Source organism: Gouania willdenowi, chromosome 18, assembly GCF_900634775.1.
Source record: "Gouania willdenowi chromosome 18, fGouWil2.1, whole genome shotgun sequence".
In the NCBI taxonomy this organism is placed as follows: domain Eukaryota; kingdom Metazoa; phylum Chordata; class Actinopteri; order Blenniiformes; family Gobiesocidae; genus Gouania; species Gouania willdenowi.
This window is the reverse complement of record NC_041061.1, coordinates 27,436,582-27,456,916: the sequence shown is the minus strand read 5'-3', so window position 1 is coordinate 27,456,916 and position 20,335 is coordinate 27,436,582. Positions and strand designations below refer to the sequence as shown.

Here is a 20,335-nt window from a genome sequence, read left to right as displayed (position 1 = left end):
TTTAGACCGGACAGACCTCACCCGGAAGTTATTGATGGCAATGGCTGCTGTGTTGAAAGCTGCACATTTCTCTGCAGCGCGTGTGTGTGAGAACCAACGGAGGAGATTTGTGTCCAAGGTAGACAGTCACACACACACCGATCAGGCGCGATTCACTATCGATCACCGTCTACGTGTGTGTGTGTGTGTGTGGTGTGTGTGTGTGATGGACCACCATTTAGTCCGGTTACAGTCTGTCACGACATCCGTCCATTGGGTGGTATTGACTGTAGTGTTGAGTAAACGGTGCTACACAGTGAAGCCCGTCTGATGATTACTGCAGCTTCACTCACGACACACCTGCCACTACACCTAACTACTGAAAATAGATAAGTTCAGTGAAAATTAGGCAGGCACACACACACTAAACGACAACAAAAAATATGAAAATTACTCAAAATACACAAAACCAAATATTTATACAAAAATTACACAAAAGAAAACACAGAAAAATACACCAAATGACTACAAAAACATGAAAATGACTCAAAATATACTAAGCTAAATACTTATAATTCCACATGAATGCATACTTCCGACGGGCACTGTACATTTCAGAAAAAAACACCAAACAAAAAAAATCAAAAAAAACGAGTTATAAAAAAACAACACATTCATCATGCGCATGTCTCATAGAATTAAACCAGGGAAATTACACACGCTATTTTACTTTGCACCTGCAAATATACCCCTTTATAATGCTACAGAGTATGTTATTATTATGCCCATAATTGACAACTCTTCTTAAGTTCCCACTATATGAATACATACTTCCGAAGGGCACTGTACTCGACTTCAAAAAAACATACATTTACAGAAAAATAAACAAAATTACTCCTGAATCACACTACAGTAGCAACAAAAACAATAATTATACAAAAATACACATGACTCCAAAAAAACATACATTACAAAAAAATAAAAAATAAAAAACAGCAAACATTTATGCACAAAAAGACAACAGAAAGATACACAAATACACATGACTCCAAAAAACATACGTTACAGTAAAATACACCGTATATAAAAATATAAAAGTGATGATGAAGTCATGCACATGTCCCATAGAATCAAACCAGGAAAATTGCACCCACATTTTGCACCCGCAAATATACACCTTTTGCTCCCACATGAATACATACTTCCGACGGGCACTGTACTAGTAAACTAAATGAAAAAGAGTACATAAAAAGAGTGTCCCATCCTGTAGGGAGGGCAGGCAGCCAGGTACTAACTTGGAAAGTTTCACTGCTTAAGCTTTATACAGACAGAGGAGGGGGTCAGATGCCCAACAGTGAAGACGTTGGAGAATGATGAAGACGTGGATGTTATGATGAAAGCTGGCGCCACTGATATCTGTCTTGATAGTGTGTGTGCGTGTATATCTGCATGTGAGTTTGAGTTTGGCCTTCGTGTTCAGATGTAGCTTATCTGTGTGTGGATGAGAAAGCATTGTGAGCTTTTGGTATGAGGCCTTCAGCAGAGACTGTGTGTTGCTGGCACTGTCTGTGCTGCTAATCTAACAAGACTCAGCTGTTCAAAAGTGAAAAGAGTAATGCAGTCATCGTGTATTAAAACATGACAAATTGTACACATGAACACACATTTGATGATATGATGATGAATATAATAATTGCCATAACAAGATGTTCAAAGGATAGGTGCATGGATCCAGTCCTACACACATATTTAAACATCTGAATTTTTACGCGCGTACGCCTGTCTCTGGATTGAGACATACACTTTTTTCACACCATTTATCACTCAAGTCTTTGTACATGAGGCCCCAGGTTTTTTCATGTAGGCAGATCTGATAATACTGTATCATCTTTTTCTGCAGTCTGTGCCTTCTCCTCGCCCTTCTCTCTTTTTTCTGTTTCAGGTGTCGTGAAGCTGGTGATGGAACTTCCTGATCTGTGGTTCATGGCTCAACTAGTCTGGGACACTCTGATGTCCTATCTCTCTATCCTGTTCTGTTCTTCTCTTTCTGTCCACTTTACAGAACTGGTGTAACTGAGTTAGGTTTGTCGGTCGCCTCGCTCGCACACGCTTCTTCAGATCTAACCACAAATTTTCTATGGGATTCAGATCAGGGCTTTGTGATGGCCACTCCAACACATTGGCCAAGTTTACATGGGAGGTTTAATTATTTTTATATTATTTTTTCCTGTAATTAATGAATTGCAATGAACGCATTAAAGTGATATATATATATATATGTTTATCAAGGCTTAAAGCCCATCTATCAATTGTCATCAGGCACTATTCCATCACAGACGTTTGAAATTTAAATCTTTATTTATAGCAAGCAATATGCTACCCTTGTGTGTCCATTTGTATTGTTTGCCAATTAAGCATAACCTGAATTAATTGTATCCATCTCAGTTATGTAATAGTGGCTGGACTAAAAGCACTGCAGGAAGATGTATGCATAGAATCTCAGCATTCTACTATTACACACATGCCATAGGCAGAAAAAATAAAATAAAGAATTTGACAAAATTTTACTCACCTAAAAAGCTTGTCCTCCAGAGGTTTAAGGGCAGGAAGATATCCACCCATTGAGTGAATAATCCTGGCATTACAGCTCAGGTTCTTGGGTTTTAGGCAGAACCAGGGCTCACCGGTGCGAATATCAGTGTAATTGCACACTGGCATGTTTGTTGGACGCAGGCATACATTGCACATGGAAGTTTCTGTGACTGAGCCTGAGCGGAATACACTTCGGAAAAAAACTCTATCAAGGCTTTCTTTGTTCAGCCTTCTCAGCACTGTGATGGCCTCACTGGGATGAATTAGAGTTACCTGATAAAACACAAAACACGTTTTATTAAAACCCATTCACAAGGTGTTGTCAAACTAAATGCAATACACTTTAATAATAGATCTATTTAATGATTGAACTGATACAGTTGTGTCAGTGGTAGAGCTTGAATAATTTGCCCAAACTTTGCCCCGACCCACCGGGCCGGGTTGGATTTGGGCTTAATTTTGATTGTTATACCATTGGCTTGGGCCGAGTTCAGATGATGTGTGGTAAATAAATGGTCAGGTGAGTGATGTGTTTCAATTAGCTCATGAAGATGCTTGTCACATTCATAGTTGTATGCAGAATGAGGGACTAGTAAATAAAACTGATATTGAAGCAACTCGCATCGGATCATTGCTGTGCACGCACGTATGTGTTGAGTTGAAATGGATTCGGGCTTAAAGAGACATCGACGTCATTCAGGTCGGACGGGTTCGGATCGTGTTCTGTCGGACCAGGTTGGGTCTTCTTATTTCGGGCCGATTAAAGCTGTTGTCAGAAGTACTGAGTTTGTAATAAAGGGGGGATATCATGTTTTTTTCAGGCACATAGTACCATTCTCTAGCAAACTCAAATATCTATGCTACCCAAAATTGTTTGGAAAATGCAGCAAATATCAAAAATAACTTTAAAATTTTTTTTGCCTCTGTCTCTTTAAGAAACTCCTTGTCTGTTTATTCACTACCAACATGGCAACGTGAATTGAAATTTAAAAAAGCGTGACACTTAAAACTAGAATATAAATCTACCAGCAGTCAGGAGCCTCCATGCATTTCCACAAACTACACATGGAGAGCCCCCACATGTAGCCCCAGACAGAGAAACAATCTCATCAGGAAAGTGCAAATATGAAATTCAGCCAAACATTGCAGAGTTTTGTGTATCCTCATTGTAGCGAGTTGTATTAAACAGTTTCAGGCTGATGAATATGTTGTACTGTATTACTGCCAGTGCTTTAAGTGGCTCAAAAAAGGTACCGGTACTCTCTTTTGCATGAGTCAATGTTAAAAAAAAAGGTCAATTTTCACGTGCATGTATCGCTCAACCCTAAACAAATTCGCCTCTTGATACAAAGGTCACTCGTTTGAATCACTGCCAAAAACTAATTTTTTCCGATTACGTTGTAACAACAATGTTTGTTGAACTTTACCTCTCCAGCAGTTAGCAGACCAAAATATCTTTAATATATAGTCTATGAGTTACAGGGCAGCTGGATGGAGTCAGACAGAACCTGCACTGTTACGGTTAATGAGCACAACCTCCACCTGATAGAGGCCTTTCCTCTCCCCGTGCAGCATGATCCCCCGAAACAAAAGGAAGGGACTAACTTGGCTCAAACCCTTCCTTATGATCAAATTGAGCAGGGTTTTTTATGTATATAGAACATACATAACATTTCCTTTGCTTTTTTACAGGTAAGTTAACAGTGAGTAAAAAATGTAAACTGTCAATATATAAAACTGAGATTTTTTTCCTGCTCATGATATAGTAAAAAGAAAGTGCTGAACATATCTAATAAATAAAAATATGATAAAAACAAACGTGCAAAAAGAGAACAACATAATACAAATAAACGTACCAAAAATAAACAACATAAATATTTTCGGTTTAGCTTAAATTCAGCTTAAATTTAGCTTAAATGTTTCAAACAGAAACATTTCAGTAATAAAGTGGAAAACCACCAACTGCACATTTGGACTATGACTGACCTGGATTAGACCAGGTTTGATACAACTGTACAATTCTTAATAAAAACGCCAGACATTTAATTCTTTCAATTGTATAAAAACAAATCTGTGTGAAATACTATTATGTTTTACTGATAAGTGTTTTTTGAATTAGGGTGCATTTACAGCTAAAATAGAATTTAGATTTTTTTACTCAAGTACTTCTTACACCACTGAGAATATCTGACGTCTTCCAAGAGGGTTAATGCCAACAAAAGAGAAAAATACCGACCATACGATATTTATTAAATATTTTAATGATACACATTTAAATATGTGACTGTTTTGTGGTGTTTTTAAATGTTAATTAAAAAAATTAAGCATAGCAGCCAAGAGAAGCTAATTAAAAGCTTGAACAAATATAAAGGTCTTAAGTTGGCTTTTGAAGGTGTCGACAAAGTCAATCGGACACAGAGAGAGCGGAAGATGGTTCCAAAGCCTGGGAGCAACAGCCTGGAAAGATTAGTTTCTTTTGGTCCGAAAACGAGTGTGAGGAACCATCAGCAGATACTGATCCACAGACCTCAGAGCCTGAACAGGGGTGTAAGGCTGGATCAGATCACTGATGTAGGAAGGAGCCTGGCCCTGCAAGGCTCTGAAGGCCAGAACCAGAATTTTAAAATGTATCCTAGAAGACACTGACAGTCAATGGAGTTCTTTTAGAATAGGAGATATGTAAGTCCTCCTATTAGCAGGGACGTGCCGTCAGGGTAGGCAAGGTAGGCAGTGCCTACCCAAGGGTGAATTGATATTTTGATTATTTGTTTTAATTATAATATAATTGTAAATTATTTATTTTTCCATTTCCAATATCCTACAGTACCTATAAGTTTGAAAGTGTCCGCATTTTGTGCGAAACTGAGTTATGCTAAATGCTATACGTAAGTTCACAGTACATTAGTGAATTGATGCCATGTGACCGCTGCTGCTACGTTCTCTAGCTAGTGGGCGGGACAACACTACAGTCAGGATGACAGCGCTAGAGATGATAGAGAAACTTTCTTTTGAGGAAAAAAACGACAGCTTTTAAAAGATGGAGACCAACACCTGAGTTACCAGAGCTTCAGCAAAGGTAAGGTCAGAAAATGTTTAATACTTTCCACAGTGAATGGAACAAAAGGAAGGATTGGCTTTGTGGATGCTCCTCACTGAGGATGTTCCGAGTTGTCATTTTCTCTGTGTTTCTGTGTTTCCAACACAAACAACGGATGTGCTGCCGTGTCATGAGATATATCTTGTTGGGAGAGTATGGAGGCTATATTAAATAATTGTTTATGTTTCTTTAATGGTGTTCATGATGTTGATTTTGTTAGATGGCGAAATGCTTGTTCATGTGGATCTTGTTGGGTCTTTTCTTTCTTATTATGAATTTTATATTTTGATAAGTGCATTGACTGATGGAAATTGCTTTATACAAATAAAATTGATTTGAATTGAATTAACACTTGCCAGCAGAAAAATATGAAATTGTCATTCGTGGTCTCGATTTGCAACGTGCCTACCCAACCCTAGTGGTCACAGCACGTCACTGCCTATTAGTATGGGTCAGAATTCTCGCTGCAGAGTTTTGCGCTAATTGCAGTCGAGACAGCTCCTTCTTGTTCAGACATGAGAATAAACTATTACAATAGTCTAAACGTGAAGACACAAAGGCATGGATGATGAGCTCCAAATCATTCTGTGACATAATTTTCCTGAGTTTAGATGATTTCCTTAGTTGAAAGAAGCAGTTCCTTGTCAGCTGCTTACTGTGCTGCACTAATGACAGGTCTTTGTCAAAAATAACGCCCAAGTTTCTAAGGCTTGGTTTAGTAGACTGGTCGACGTCACCCAAGTACTGTTTAATCCCTGGAATTGAGTCATCAGGGGCATGTATCGCAAGTATGTTTCTGTTTTTTCTGCATTGAGCTGCAGAAAGTTGTTGCCTAACCATTGTTTTATTTCCACTAAACTATGGAGTAGGTAAACAAGTGATAATTCTGAATAACATGTTTTATTGTGTGTTTCTAGATTATTTTTTTTTATTATTATACTAGTACAGTGCCTGTCAGAAGTATGTATTCATATAGTGGGAGGAGCTTAAGTAGAGTTGTCAATTATGGCAAAATGAGTATGTGTTGGAAGGTTGGATGTACAAAGAGGTGTACATACTCTGTAGTGTTATAAAGGGCTTTATTTGTGGGTGCAAAGTAAAATAGTGTGTGTGACTCACATCAGACCCAATCAGTGAGACTTGAGAGCTTTGCTAGCTTATCAGTGTGAGCGCAGCTGCTCAGACGCCCCTCCTTCCTCTCTGGTCTAAACTATCTTCTTCTCTCTCACTCGTGTGTTTACAGTTCGTGTCTGCTTGGCTGTGTGCGCGGCGATTTGCTCTGGCTGCACATGTGACTCTAGCTCGGGTGAGAAGCTGTGCAGTGAAATAGATATAGATGGTGCGCTAGCGCCCCCTCACACACTGAGGTCAAACGCTGAATAGGTTTCACTTCTGGGCCATCCAAAAAATTGATTTACTGACACCAGATCCACGTGCAGTTCTCTGTGCAATTTTAATAATACACCCACTTTTTCCAGGAGTTGGTACTCAGCTCCCCTTCCTACACACTCACTACTTGTGTGGTGCTGAAGGCCTCTTATATAGCATGAATTTCCTCCCTCAACACAATTAAGAAAGAAAACCAACAGTCTCTCCACATATCAAATCCCAGGACAATTAATGCTAAAAAAATACAAAAATAATTAAAGACAGTAATATATTTACTAAAGACTCAAAATCCCCCAAAAGAGAAAAATAAAATTATTCTGTACTGAAAACGGAAAGTCACATGACATCCCGTGACGTCACTCATGTGCGCCCTGCATATGACACAATATAATGCTGAAGAAGCATACACACGGATTGGCTGTGTGCGTGTATAAATGAGTGGTGTATACCCGAGAAAATGTTTGCAACTCAGAGAAAACTATGAATGAAAAAAGGCTTGAGCAGTGGCCAAGTGTGCACCCATGGGGGCTGCGGTGGCTAAAGAAAGGAAACCCGAAGACAGCGGTAAACGGACGAAGCGGTAAGGAAAAGACAGTCTGAGTGTGTGTGCATGTACATTTTTGTTAGAGTCGTGGCCTCCCCACGCTACTCCACTACAGTGGGGGGAAGGGAACCGGGAAGAGGGATTCAGGGTAGGAAATGGAAAGGGTGGGGAAGAGTTGACTGCTTTATAGTGAGAGTGAGAGGTAATGTTGTAGTTTTGCATATTGTGCTTATTGTGTTGTGTAATCAAGCCAGTCTGGTGAGAAGTGTGAAGCTTAGGTATAACAGTGGTGGCTGTGGACAGAGGGAAGGAGTGATAATGGTAAGTGTTAATACCTAAAACAGGTATTTGGGATCAATATGTCTAAGGTTAAGCCCAGTGTGAGTTTTATCCCACAGTCCAAAACATGCCAGTGCACCCATCACCAAAGTTTGTGCAAGAACCACTGATGCAAACCCAAGCGCTGTCCCGGGCCCAAGATGCAGCCAGGCAGGTCACCAGCCCCACCCAATCTGCATCATCTCAGAATCAAAGTTTTAGAGTTACCTGAACGTCTGCTCTTCCCTCCCAGACTAAGGGGAACACAGCGGTGTAGCTCCCATTCAGATGATCCACCATCTGCCCGCTCACACCTGCATCTAAAGCCTCGTTCCGCAGATGAGCCAGGAGGGCGTCTCCTCCTGAGGTCTTGGGATGGCAGTTGTAATCTTTTATTATGATGCTGACCTCCAGCTGATCCCCTATGGACCACTGTCCTCCTCCCACCTTTGGAAGAATGGTGAACTTGCTGCATGATGGATCAGTGGTATTTTGTAAAGAGAAATTTAAAGTTACGGGTGGTGTTTCTGGCCAAGCAATAGAGTGGAGTATGAACTCTTCTTCAACAGCCTCTTCTGGAGAGAGAGGTCGAAATGCACAGAAATTGTGTCTGCTTGTCAAAACTTGTGGGACGAAGGCTGGATCAGGAATTCTCTGAAACTAGCAGGAAGAAGACAGAAATAGTGAAGAATGTATTACAGAAAAGCAAAGTTATAATATATAAAGAAATAGACATAATGCTAAGTTTAGCCACATGTTCATTTTATGGAGAGTTTATTTGATTTATTAGCTTCATAAGGATAAAATAGTTTAGAATTTTATGAGTTTCATTGATCAATACTTTTTGATAATACTTTGCGATGTTTTGTTAAAAAGGAGGAATATTGTGCAAAACAGTTGTATACACTGGAAACTTGCTGGCTCAATGTTACATTTCCATTTAAAGTGAACGCTTTCATTTAAAGCAGAACTAAGTTACTTTTTCACCTTAATAAATCCTCCTCGTAATCCCTGTGAGGGGAATACAAGTGTTTATGGGGTGATTGGGGGGGTCTGTCATCCCCTCACTGCTGTGTCTGGCCAGAAAAGTCATGGGAAAACTGAGCAACTTAAACTTTTCTGAAAAGTCTTAATATTTAAACACAAATATCACTATTATTAAAATTGTATATTTATGACCACTACAATGTGGATATGAAATGTCTGTAGGGGAAATGTAATATCTTTTCTATCATATCTCAGTTTATATATCTGGGCTATCTCTCAAACTGCATTTTTTTTCTTTCCAAAAATATTGTATTGTCAACACAAGACCTGTTATAGTCTATCACACCATGAATCAGTTTATTGTTCCACCGATCACCAATAATAATAATAATAATAAAAAACATACTTTAGACACAGGGGTGCACAAGTCCAGTTTTCAAGAGCATGTATCAAACATGTTTTTTAGGTCTCCCTGCTTCAACACACCTCATTCTAATGACTGTGTCATAATATAGCTTTACAGAAAGCCTGATAACAAGCTACAATGTATAATCAGGTGTGATAAAGCAGGGTAGCATCTAAAATTTGCTGAAAAGGGGCTATTCAGGAACTTGAAACAGGAAAATGAGACTTGAAATATTGTCCAATTACAAGGAAACTTTATCATACAAATATCTTAAGGTAAAAAAACTTCTTTATTCAATTTAACTTTATGTAAAATATAAAGCAACATATATTGGACAAACAAAATACAGTACATGTGTGAATAAACAAATACAAGTTTGTTTAAGACTTCATAATCTTAAACATTTTGCTCATTCAATTCAACATGTTTGAATTTTAAATGCACTATTGTCCCACATTCCAGTTTCTTCTTTGTTTTTTTTTTTTGTTTTTCTTTTAGGTTTTACCTAAAACCATGTGGTGATATGCAACCCAAAACATAAAATTAACAACACTCACCTCAAATGTGCCCATCCACCAAAGCACAAAACACAGAACAGAAGTAGTCAATGCCACAAAGATGAGCATGTACTTTGATAAACGGCCGGTATTTATTGTAAGTGATGGCTGTCTGCATGAGTAGCCCATCAACCGCTCCTAAAAAAGACACATAAAAGAAAAGGCATGAAACTCCATTTATTATTATTACAAATGACAAGCATTCCTCACATAGGATAACCTCATTTTTTCCAAAGCACAATGCAAATGCAATGCCTTTAGGGAATTCAGTTCATAGCGTGCTTTTTTCCCTCACCTCTCCTTTTGTTGTTTTCCCATTTTTTACCAAAATACGGAGCATCTCCAATGCCCTTGGCAACCCACAGTTCTCCTGTTTTTGTCTCCCATGTTATTTGTGACTGTTTTTCCATGTTCTCTTTAGACGGGATGATACTGAAATTTTTGTAAAGGACTTTGTAGTTTCTCCCTGTGAAAAGCGCTCTATAAATAAAGATTACTTACTTACTTACTTACTTACTTACTTACAAAGCACAATGCAGCCAGAAAACTAATAGAGGTGTCCAAATCCGATATTGATATCGGATATTGGTCCAATATCAGCCAGTAAACGAATATCGGAACAAGAAGGAGAGACTCAAGGTAATAAATGGAAAGGGTGGGGAAGAGTTGATTATTTTAAAGTGAGAGTGAGATGTGAAGTTGTAGTTGTGTATATTGTGCTTTTTGTGTTGTGTAATCAAGCTAGTCTGAAGACCAGTGTGAATCTTAGGTATAATTGTGGTGGCTGTGGACAGAGGGAAGGATTGAATGGTAATACCTAAAACAGGTATTTGGGATCAACGTGTCTAAAGTTAAGCCCAGTATGAGTTTTATCCCACAGCCCAAGACATGCCAGTGCATCGTAGACCAATGTATGTGCAAGAACCACTACTGAAAACCCAAGTGCTGCCCCGGAACCGAAGATGCAGCCAGCCCAGTGGAGAGAGCGGGAGCCAGGGAGCCCCAGGCCAACCCCCATGGTCGAGCAGCCCCCCAGATGCCCCCAAGATCCCAAGCCGAGAGGCAGCCACCGCCCCCCACATACGCACCTGAGAAAGCCCCAAGGAGCCGAGGACCCAGCGCACCCCGCCACCAACCCCAACTCCAAGCCCCCCGCCAACATCCACCCCCACCCCCATCACACCCAGCCCCCAGAGAGGAGGCCCCCCCCACAGAAGCCACCCACCCAGCGAGCCCCAGGCCACCAGCCCCACCCCGCCCAAGGCAGCATGGTGCCACACCAAACCACAGCCAGTCCCCGGGCACACGGCAGGAGATCACGCCCCGAAACGCCCAACCTAAAGACCCATCCCCGGGACATCCCCGCCCCCGGCACGGCGCCCACAGGACCCGGCACACCCAGCCAGCAGACTAACCACTCCTGGCGCAGATCCGCCAGGCCAAGAGCTACAGGCCGCGCACCCACACACCCACCCAGCACAAATCCAGTGAGCCCCTGAGGGGGGACGACATCGCCGGCAAAGGCGCGCCCCAGGGAACAAAGCCAAAGCACCCAGACGGGCCGGTGGAGCAACCCACAGCAACACCCAGCGACCCGGGACACACAGGGGATGGAAAGCAAGTGGAAAAAGCGGCAAAAAAACACGCAAGCCCCCAGCCCCAGGGACCACCCAGATGTGCACAGAGGAAGCATGAGAGCAAAATCAAACAGCCCAGGGAGCACAAAAATGCCCGCCCGCGCAGAGGCACCCACACACCCCGGCAACCCACCCAAGCCACCAAGGCCAAGGCCATCCCACAAGCCCAGGGAGGTCCAGGTCTACAGTTGGATTAGTGTGTTAGTAAAGAGTGGTGCTGGCAGTCGCTTGCAAGTTAAATCATCAGGCTAAAAAAAAAAAAAAATCGAGATTTAATGCAGTTAAAAAAGGAGTCCAATGCTCCTCAAAGCAGGTTATTTTATTTTTTCTGAGAGCAGACATCTTTTCCATGGAAATACTGTGAATTCTATGGGGAGATTTTACCATTGTTTTATGTTTATAGATTTTTTGTCTTTCAAATTCACTAACATTGTTTTTTTTGCTAGGTGAGTGCTGCAAGGATGGATGGCGATTGGTTTGCTGGAAGATCAAGCATTGTCAGACATAGATTTGGAGAGAGAAGAATCCTGCAGTCCAAAATGGAGGACAGTTTTTCAGTAATTAGAAACCTAAACTGTTGAACTGGGGAACAGGGCCATAAGGCATGTAAATAGGAATCACTAGTTACCTGGGTGCACTGAGAGCAGATGTACAGTATGTTGGGGAGAAGCCCATTAAATGCATTTTCTGTTATGTAATGTGAGATCTGTGGAGGAGCTTGAATTGAATTAGCTGAAGATTTGTGTTTTTTGTCATCTTAAAAGTATTATAACGAATTTCTGTCCAGAAATTGGTGATTGAGAGTTCAGCTTCCCATTTATCAATTGGTAAGTGATTAGAGTTAGTGTTTGAGAGTGCTCTGTATATTTTTGATTTTCTTTTTTTTTTTTTTTGAGATTTTTGTCATATATATATAGCCAGTTCTCGAGGTTGTAAAGTAATTATATAAACAGTATTTTTCTTAATTGTTTCTGTTACTTGTAAGTACTGTAAAAAAAATTACTTTTATTTATATCTAATGTCTGGGTTAGATTGTTATATGTCCTGAGCTTGTCATTTTTGAAGAGGTCTTGGAGATGAGTGATTCCCCTTTCTTCCCATGTCTTCAGATAGAGCAGTGTTTTTCTATTTCTAAAGTCGGGGTTGTGCCAGATTGGAGACAACATGCTAGTTTTTAATTGAACATTCGTAATGTCTAGAGAGTTTAATATGTTTGCAGTCTAACTGTTCTATTTCTAGCCAGGTGTTGTCGTATTCTTTTGGTTTTAGCCATTCTGTTAAATATAATATTTGGTTTGCTAATTAATAATGTATGAAATTAGGTGCTTCTAAACCACCCTCGCTTTTATTTTTTTGTAGGGTTGAAAGGCTTATTTGGGGCTTTTTTTATTCCTGGCATAGAATTTTGTAATTGCAGATTCTAATCTTTGGAACCATTGCGTTGATGGTTTCAGTGGGATCATAGAGATATTTTAGTTTATTTTAGGTAAGATTTTCATTTTAACTGAGGCTATTCTGCCAAGGAGTGAGATGGGGAGATTGTTCCATCTCTGCAGATCATCTGTGACTTTATCCAACATCAGATCCAGGTTCAGTTTAATTAATTAATTTAAGTTTGGTGATATATTTAAGCCTAGATATTTAATTGTATTTGAGGGGGAGGGGTATTGTGGGTTTTGGTTTGCAGGTTTCCATGATTTTTTTGTTAAAGGGAGGATTGGTGATTTTGACCAGTTAATAGAATAGTCTGATCATTTAAAGAAGCTGTTTAAATACTTCTTTTAATGAAGATTCAGGTTCTTCCAATTAAAGTAAAATATCATCCGCGTAAAGATTCATTTTTGTGTTCTCAGATGGATGAGTGAATTCCTGTAATAACAGAATTCTGACGTACAGCTGCTGCAAGAGGTTCAAGGAATATTGCAAAAAGCAAAGGTGAGAGTGGGCAACCTTGTCTGGTTCCTCTCTGCAGTGTGAAGCTTTGGGATGTTATTTTATTAGTGGTTACTGAAGCCTTAGGTTTAGAGTATAGGGTGGAGATCCATTGTATGAATGATTCTCCAAAGCCAAGTTTGCCAAGGACAGCAAGGAGGAATGACCATTTGACTCTATCGAATGCTTTTTCTGCATTGAGTGACATGATTATTGTTTTCTTTTTAGAGTTCAAGCCTTTTCTAACATTCAACACTACAAAATAAGCAAAATAATTTGTGCTGATATCGTATTGGATCAATATTGGTATCTGCGAATATGCAAGGTTGCATTACCGGTATCATATCGGAATTGAAAAAGTTGTATTAGGACATCCTTAAAAACTAACCAGGAAAACCTTGTTGAAATTTTTGTAGTCCTTTTTCTCTGACATCCTGCAACCACCATTTCTAATCCACCCAATATTTTCACACAGACTGACTCACTGGCCACATTTACATGAGAGCTTTAATTTCCTTTTATTTTAGAAAAAAAGTTAAATCCTCTTTAAACTGACCTTGTAAACCCTTAATTCTGAGTGTAAATGTAATTCCAAATTAAACTTCAATCTGAATTAGGTGGCTATTTTATTCCGATTTTAATTCTGAACGAAATAATTCCTTGATCTTGTAAAAGCTTACTTCCGCTTTAAATTAATTCTGGTCATTCTCTTCCTGTTGTGAAAATGTGCTGGTGACAAAATATATATTTAATAAGAGCCTTTGAAGACATGGATATGGGCAATATTGGTTGCAACAGGCCAATAACCAAGAAGACATGGATATATTGAAAAGTGTGGATGGAGGGAAGCACTAACAATGCAGACATTCAGACAGACACAAACATGGGCGGGTAACCTCAATGGCCACGGTTACATGATGTTGAATCATTTGAAATTAAAGTGTTGTGCTTTGTGTAATAGTAATTCCCAAATTCAGGTTTACATGAAAATCCGGTTTATTCGGCTTTATTTAATTCCTCTTTAGGTCTGGGGTTGGGAAGGCTCTGATTGGACAGGGGGTGAACATGACGTATCACGTCAATCACGTTTATTGGGAAAAACACACAACAAATCTTTTATTGTCGGTTGTAACACAGAAGACCACACATGATGTCACGGCCACTACTGGGAGGCCAAGTAGTGGAAGTACTCTCCCTCTCTTCCCTTCACCTTCCCCTTCCTTCTCCTTCTCCTTAGGTGGGCATTTACCTTTGGTGGCTGTTGCAGATCCTAATCAACTGACGAGACGCACCTGGAAGTGAGCTGCAGCAGGAGGGATTGTTCCTCACATAAAAATTGCAGCTAGTGTGTTTTCCGGCATCAGACTGTTAACAGCTAAAGAGTTGGTTATGATTCCTGTTCTGCCTAGCCGCTTTCTGTTGCTAGCCACTGACCCCCTTTCTCTGTGTTTGGTTGGTACAGTAGACAAGTAATAATCCTCTGTTGCCGGTGGTGTTTATACAATGAATGATATTATGGCGATCAATTACATTCATAAATCACCCAGTGACTGTGAAGTGGTGGGGAGCATTGTGTCAGAAGGCTGTGTTTCCAATCAGATGTATTTTGGTGTGACTCAGTGTGTGCACTGTGATGTCAAAGGTGAATGGACAATAAAGTTTGGAGTTCCTTGCTGAACACGCCGCCTCCGACTCCCGTTCACTGGCTCTACTTTATCCAGAGAGTGGCTTGGCTTTATTTGCGCCGTTTCTGGATTCAGCAGAGCTGCGCTCGGACGAGTCATTTTCAGCACGACTTCCGTCTCTCCTGTGCCCAGTTTGACAACCTACTGACCCGTATCGGTGCTCACATCTCCTACCAGGACCCCAGCTACAGGTGCTCTATTCCCGCAGAAGAGCCTGTCCATCTGTCTCTGGCTCAGGTTAGTGTTTTTTTTCCTTCTCATTATTCTGATACGTCTCTGTTGGGAAATGCTCCTGATTGGTCGACGCGCTGCAATATGCCCCAAAAGTTCAACAATCCCAAAAGCGTCCACAGCAGAGATTGATTATGAGCCTTTATGCGCATGCAACCCTAACTCTAACTCTAACCCCAACCCTAACCTAATCCAATAAACTAATAAAACATGTGTCTGTTCACTTTGAAAACAAAAAGAATCAAAACTGAATTATTTTTTTGCAAAAATATAATTCTCCAGTAGTGCGCATGCGCATATATGCTCATAATCGATCTCAGTACGAGGTAAACTCAGTCCGTGACACCGGTGTCATAACACTCAGATGATCACGCTACAGAAGTCACTGCGCTTCCACTGGCAGCTCTTTCCTTTTTTTGCTGACTCATTACATCCGTGCACTCTGTCAGTTTCAGAGGCGTCCAAACACGGTGGTCCAACAGGTTTTCGATGTGTCCCTGCTCCAACACAGATGGGAGACTCGTTAGCAAAGCTGCTTCAGGATATCAGAAGTGTTGGAGCAGGGACACATTGACCACTGGTATAGACATTTGAACTACAGATACACCCCCTCCCATTTACACCTCTACAGCCCATCAGCCTTGAATCCCTACTTATGCTTTAATAAAGAAAAGAATTTGAATTAAAACTCAATTTGTCTGAATAATTAATATTGAATAATTAATGCATATGATATGATTTGCCATCTTGTTTTTAATAAATGAAGCAGGTAATTAATTATAGCTGAACGTAGTGGTCATGTCCTAAAGATCTCATGTTCATCCATTCTGGTTCTCTTATAAGTGATGCTGATAAAAATACATTTAATGAATTATGAAACATAGAAGGTTTTTTTTCTTTGCAATGTATTAATAAAGAGCTGTATTACTGTTCTAAAATATGTGATTGCAAATTGTACATTATTTTCTATGAGATTTGAAAAATAGTCAAATTTTTTGTTTGTTTTTTATTTTTATTTTTTTTTTAGCATTGTGTCACAATGTGGGGCCCTGAGAGTTTTTCATGTTTCTAAGGGGGGTACAGCAGAAAAGGTTTGTAACCAACCCCTTCATTGATATGTGTAATTTCTGCTATTTTTAAAAAGGACATGTTGTAAAGACCAATGTTGGAGATGTGCGCTCATCTTAAAATAATTCTACATTTTGAAGCAACACTGCACTGAATTGAATAATTTCAGAACAATCCACTGAATTACGAGGCTTTACAGAACAGCATGCTATTGTAGACTCAACATTTAAGGTTGGAACATGATTTTTATAAAAAATATGTTTTGATCTTAAGGGCCGGTCTGAGATATGAAGCTCCAGGACTGAAAATGAGTCAATAAAAAAGCTTCACTTTCAAACAGAGTGCCTCAGACCTTTCATCTCGTTTTCAACTCAATGCTATGCCCTAAAAGGTTCTTGAAGATCACCTGTTCTAAAACATGCTATCTGTGATCCAGGGGAGCACTCCCAGCTTCATATTTTGTACACCTTACACCTGTGTTTTAAAACACATATGGAGTACAGAGTGGCCAGGCGGCTGCTTTTATCATCTATCAGGTCAATCACATGTTGCTAGTTTTGTTCAACTTAAGCCAGAGGAGTGACGACTTCAAATTCCACACATGTATTTAAGTCTGCATGTGGTGTCAGAATGTAGTCAACCACAGCCTTTCCTCTGACAGATACAGAAGTAAAATTGTCATTTCCTAGGATTACCCTTTCATTCAAAACACAACAGTAGTAGTAGTAGCAGTAGTAGCAGTAGAAGTAGTATTAGTAATAGTAATAGTAGTAGCAGTAGTAATAATAATGTAGGAGTAGTAGTAGTAGTAATAGTAGTAGTAATAGTAGTAGTAGTAGCAGTAGTAATGGTAGTAGCAGTAGTAATAATAATAGTAGTAGTGGTAGTAGTAGTAGTAGTAGTAGTAGTAGTAACAGCAGTAGTAGTAGTAATAGTAGTAATAGTAGTAATAGTAATAGTAGTAGTAGTAATAGTACTAGTGGTAGTTGTAGTAGAAATAGTAGTAGTAGTAATAATAGTACTAGTGATAGTTGCAGTTGTAGTAGTAGTAGTAGTAATAGTAGTAGTAATAGTAGTAATAGTAATAGTAGTAATAGTAATAGTAATAGTAGAGCAGTAGTATTAGTAATAGTAATAGTAGTAGTAATAATAGTACTAGTGGTAAGTTGCAGTTGTAGTTGTAGTAGTAGTAGTAGTAGTAAGTGTTGTGTTCAAGACAACACTATCCGAGACCAAGACTTGCCCGAGACCAGAATGCACCGAGACTAAGACAAGACCAAGACTTTCGGGAGCCGAGACCGAGACAAGCCGAGACCAAGACCAAGACCAAGACCATAAACATTTTTTTTTCAATTTAAAAAAATATATAAATAAATACAATTGTGGCAAGGTTCAACAGTTAAATAACATTCTCTCTTTACTTTCAGTTTATTTTAAATACATTTGATGGACAAAAAAGGTGCCTGCAAAAAATTAACTAAAATATTAAAACTACTACTGCTACTGTCCGCCAACCTGTCTACAGGGTGCCAGAACGCCTTCTGCCTGTTTTGAAGAGGGAGGTGGAGCTGATGAGGGACCTGGGGGTCATCGAGCCATCTTTCAGTGAATGGAGCAGCCCGATCATCCTGGTTCCCAAGAAAGATGGAACTCTGAGGTTCTGTTTGGACTTCAGAAAGGTGAATGGGGTCAGTAAGATGGACTTGTATCCTATGCCAAGGATTGATGACCTGGTGGAGAGAATTGGTGGTGCAAGCTTCATCAGTACTCTTGATCTCTGCAAAGGTTACTGGCAGGTCCCAATCACCCCTGAAAGTCGAGAGATCACAGCATTCAGAACACCTTTTGGACATTTTCAGTTTACTGTGCTACCATTTGGTCTTCATGGGGCCCCTGCCACTTTCCAGCGGTTGATGGATAAGGTCCTGGCAGGTACAGAGCCCTTTGCTGCAGCTTACTTGGATGATGTTGTTATGTTCAGCAGCTCATGGGACGAACATCTGCATCACCTACAGACTGTGCTGCAGAAGATAAAAGACGCTGCGTTGACCATCCGACCAGACAAGTGTTTCTTGGCAAAGAGGGAACCCCAGTATTTGGGTTTTGTGCTGGGAAAGGGACTTATCCGGCCACAGGTGGGGAAAGTGGATGCTGTTCAACTAGCTGAGAGACCCACAACCAAATCCCAAGTGAAGTCCTTCATGGGCCTGGTAGGTTGGTACAGCCGTTTCATTCCTTGCTTCTCAACCATCTCAGCCCCCCTCACAAACCTCACCCGGAAGGACCAGCCCAACAAAGTGCAGTGGACGGATGAGTGTGAGGAGGCGTTTCAAAGTCTCATGGACTCCCTTTACAGAAGGCCTGTTCTGAAGAGCCCTGACTTCAAGCTGCCTTTCATTGTTCAGACTGATGCATCAGATGTTGGCATTGGTGCTGTACTACTACAAGGAGAACCAGACAACTTTCAGCCAGTGGCCTACATCAGAAGGAAGCTTCACAAACATGAAAGCAGGTACTCGGTGGTGGAAAAGGAGTGTCTTGCCATCAAGTGGGCACTTGACTCTCTCAGGTATTACTTGTTAGGGAGCCCGTTCACCCTGGAGACGGACCACCGAGCTCTGGCCTGGCTAAAGGACATGAAAGACACTAACTCCAGAATCACAAGGTGGTTCCTTGCAATGCAGCCATTTGACTTTGAGGTGAAGTTTAGGAAAGGGGCTGAGAACTACACTGCAGATTTTCTCTCCAGGACTCCACAGGGGGAGTCAGCAGAAGGGGGGGGGGAAATGTCACGGGGCTACCCCGTGCCTTCTAAACTGTTTGTAAGGTTTTAATGTAAAAACAAATGCAGCATTAGTAGTATAAGTGTTTCTCACCCATTGCTCCATGTGCTTTGTTTGTTAAACCAGGAAGTGGCAAACAGAATAGAAGCCTGTGATTGGTTTATATAGTGGTGTGCTTCTTGGAAGGTACCAAATGTAATAGAGTTGGAGGGGTGTTTCTTAGCAAATACAAATAACTATTTTTCAAGTATATGTCAAAATTTGCTCACCTCTTAACATTGCTAAAGTTAATATACAATTGTTTGGTAAATGTTAAATGCATTTTTGGTCATTAATTTGTCTGAGATGAGTTGATTGATTTCCCCTCAGATCATGTGCTTTGGTACCTCCCCCTCAGTACTATATAAGAGGTGGCTGGAGGCCTGGTGGGAGAGTTGGTGTTTGGAGTCAGAGCTGTCAGGTGGTATAACAAAGTTTGTACAGAGCTGCAACAGAGTTTGTGTAGAGCTCAATCTTTATTTGTTTCCACTTTTTCCCCTCTTTTTGCAAGTTGAATGTCTTCTATTTTTTTTCAGGCCTGCACTGTAAATACTGCTGCACCTTTACCACTGTAAATAAATACACTTTGACTGCATTTTTGGGAACCTTGGACTACTTTTTGAGCCTACCCACTAGGCCATTCTTACAGACCGCGCATGCACAAACACGTAAAATCACGCAATGAGAACAGAGGCACAGGAGCAACGTGCCTTTGGGAGGGGGCGTGGCCTCCCTCTGCCTTACAGCGGAGCGAAAAAAAAAAGAAAAAAAAGACAGCGTTCCAGGAAATAGCGCTGTTTAGTATTTTGGGCTATGAATTGCACAAAATGCGGACACATAAGTACTGTAGGCTAATGGAAATGGAAAAATAAATAATTTATAATATAAGATAATTAAAAAAAAAAAAAAAAATTATAATTAAGTAATCAAAATATCAATTCACCCTTGGGTAGGCACTGCCTACCTTGCCTACCCTGACGGCACGTCACTGGCCAAAACATAAGTTTGTGACAAATTTCTGACATTTTTCACTTATTTTTGGCGTTCTTTGGGGCACTGGCGGATTAGATTTTTGCATTTTTAAATCGGAA

The 20,335-nt window shown here is 40.3% G+C and overlaps 1 protein-coding gene across 1 annotated transcript in view; it reads right to left on the bottom strand.

The window, feature by feature from the left end:
- The window catches only part of LOC114480398 (NXPE family member 3-like), a 40,484-nt gene that overhangs the window by 16,462 nt on the left and 3,687 nt on the right, over window positions 1-20,335 (bottom strand). Inside the window, exons 2-4 of the mRNA XM_028474521.1 lie at window positions 9,870-10,007; window positions 8,148-8,579; window positions 2,552-2,844 (exon numbers count right to left, since the gene is read on the bottom strand). Of these exons, the coding sequence (XP_028330322.1) occupies window positions 2,552-2,844; window positions 8,148-8,579; window positions 9,870-10,007 (863 nt within the window). The remainder of the gene's footprint in view (window positions 1-2,551; window positions 2,845-8,147; window positions 8,580-9,869; window positions 10,008-20,335) is intronic.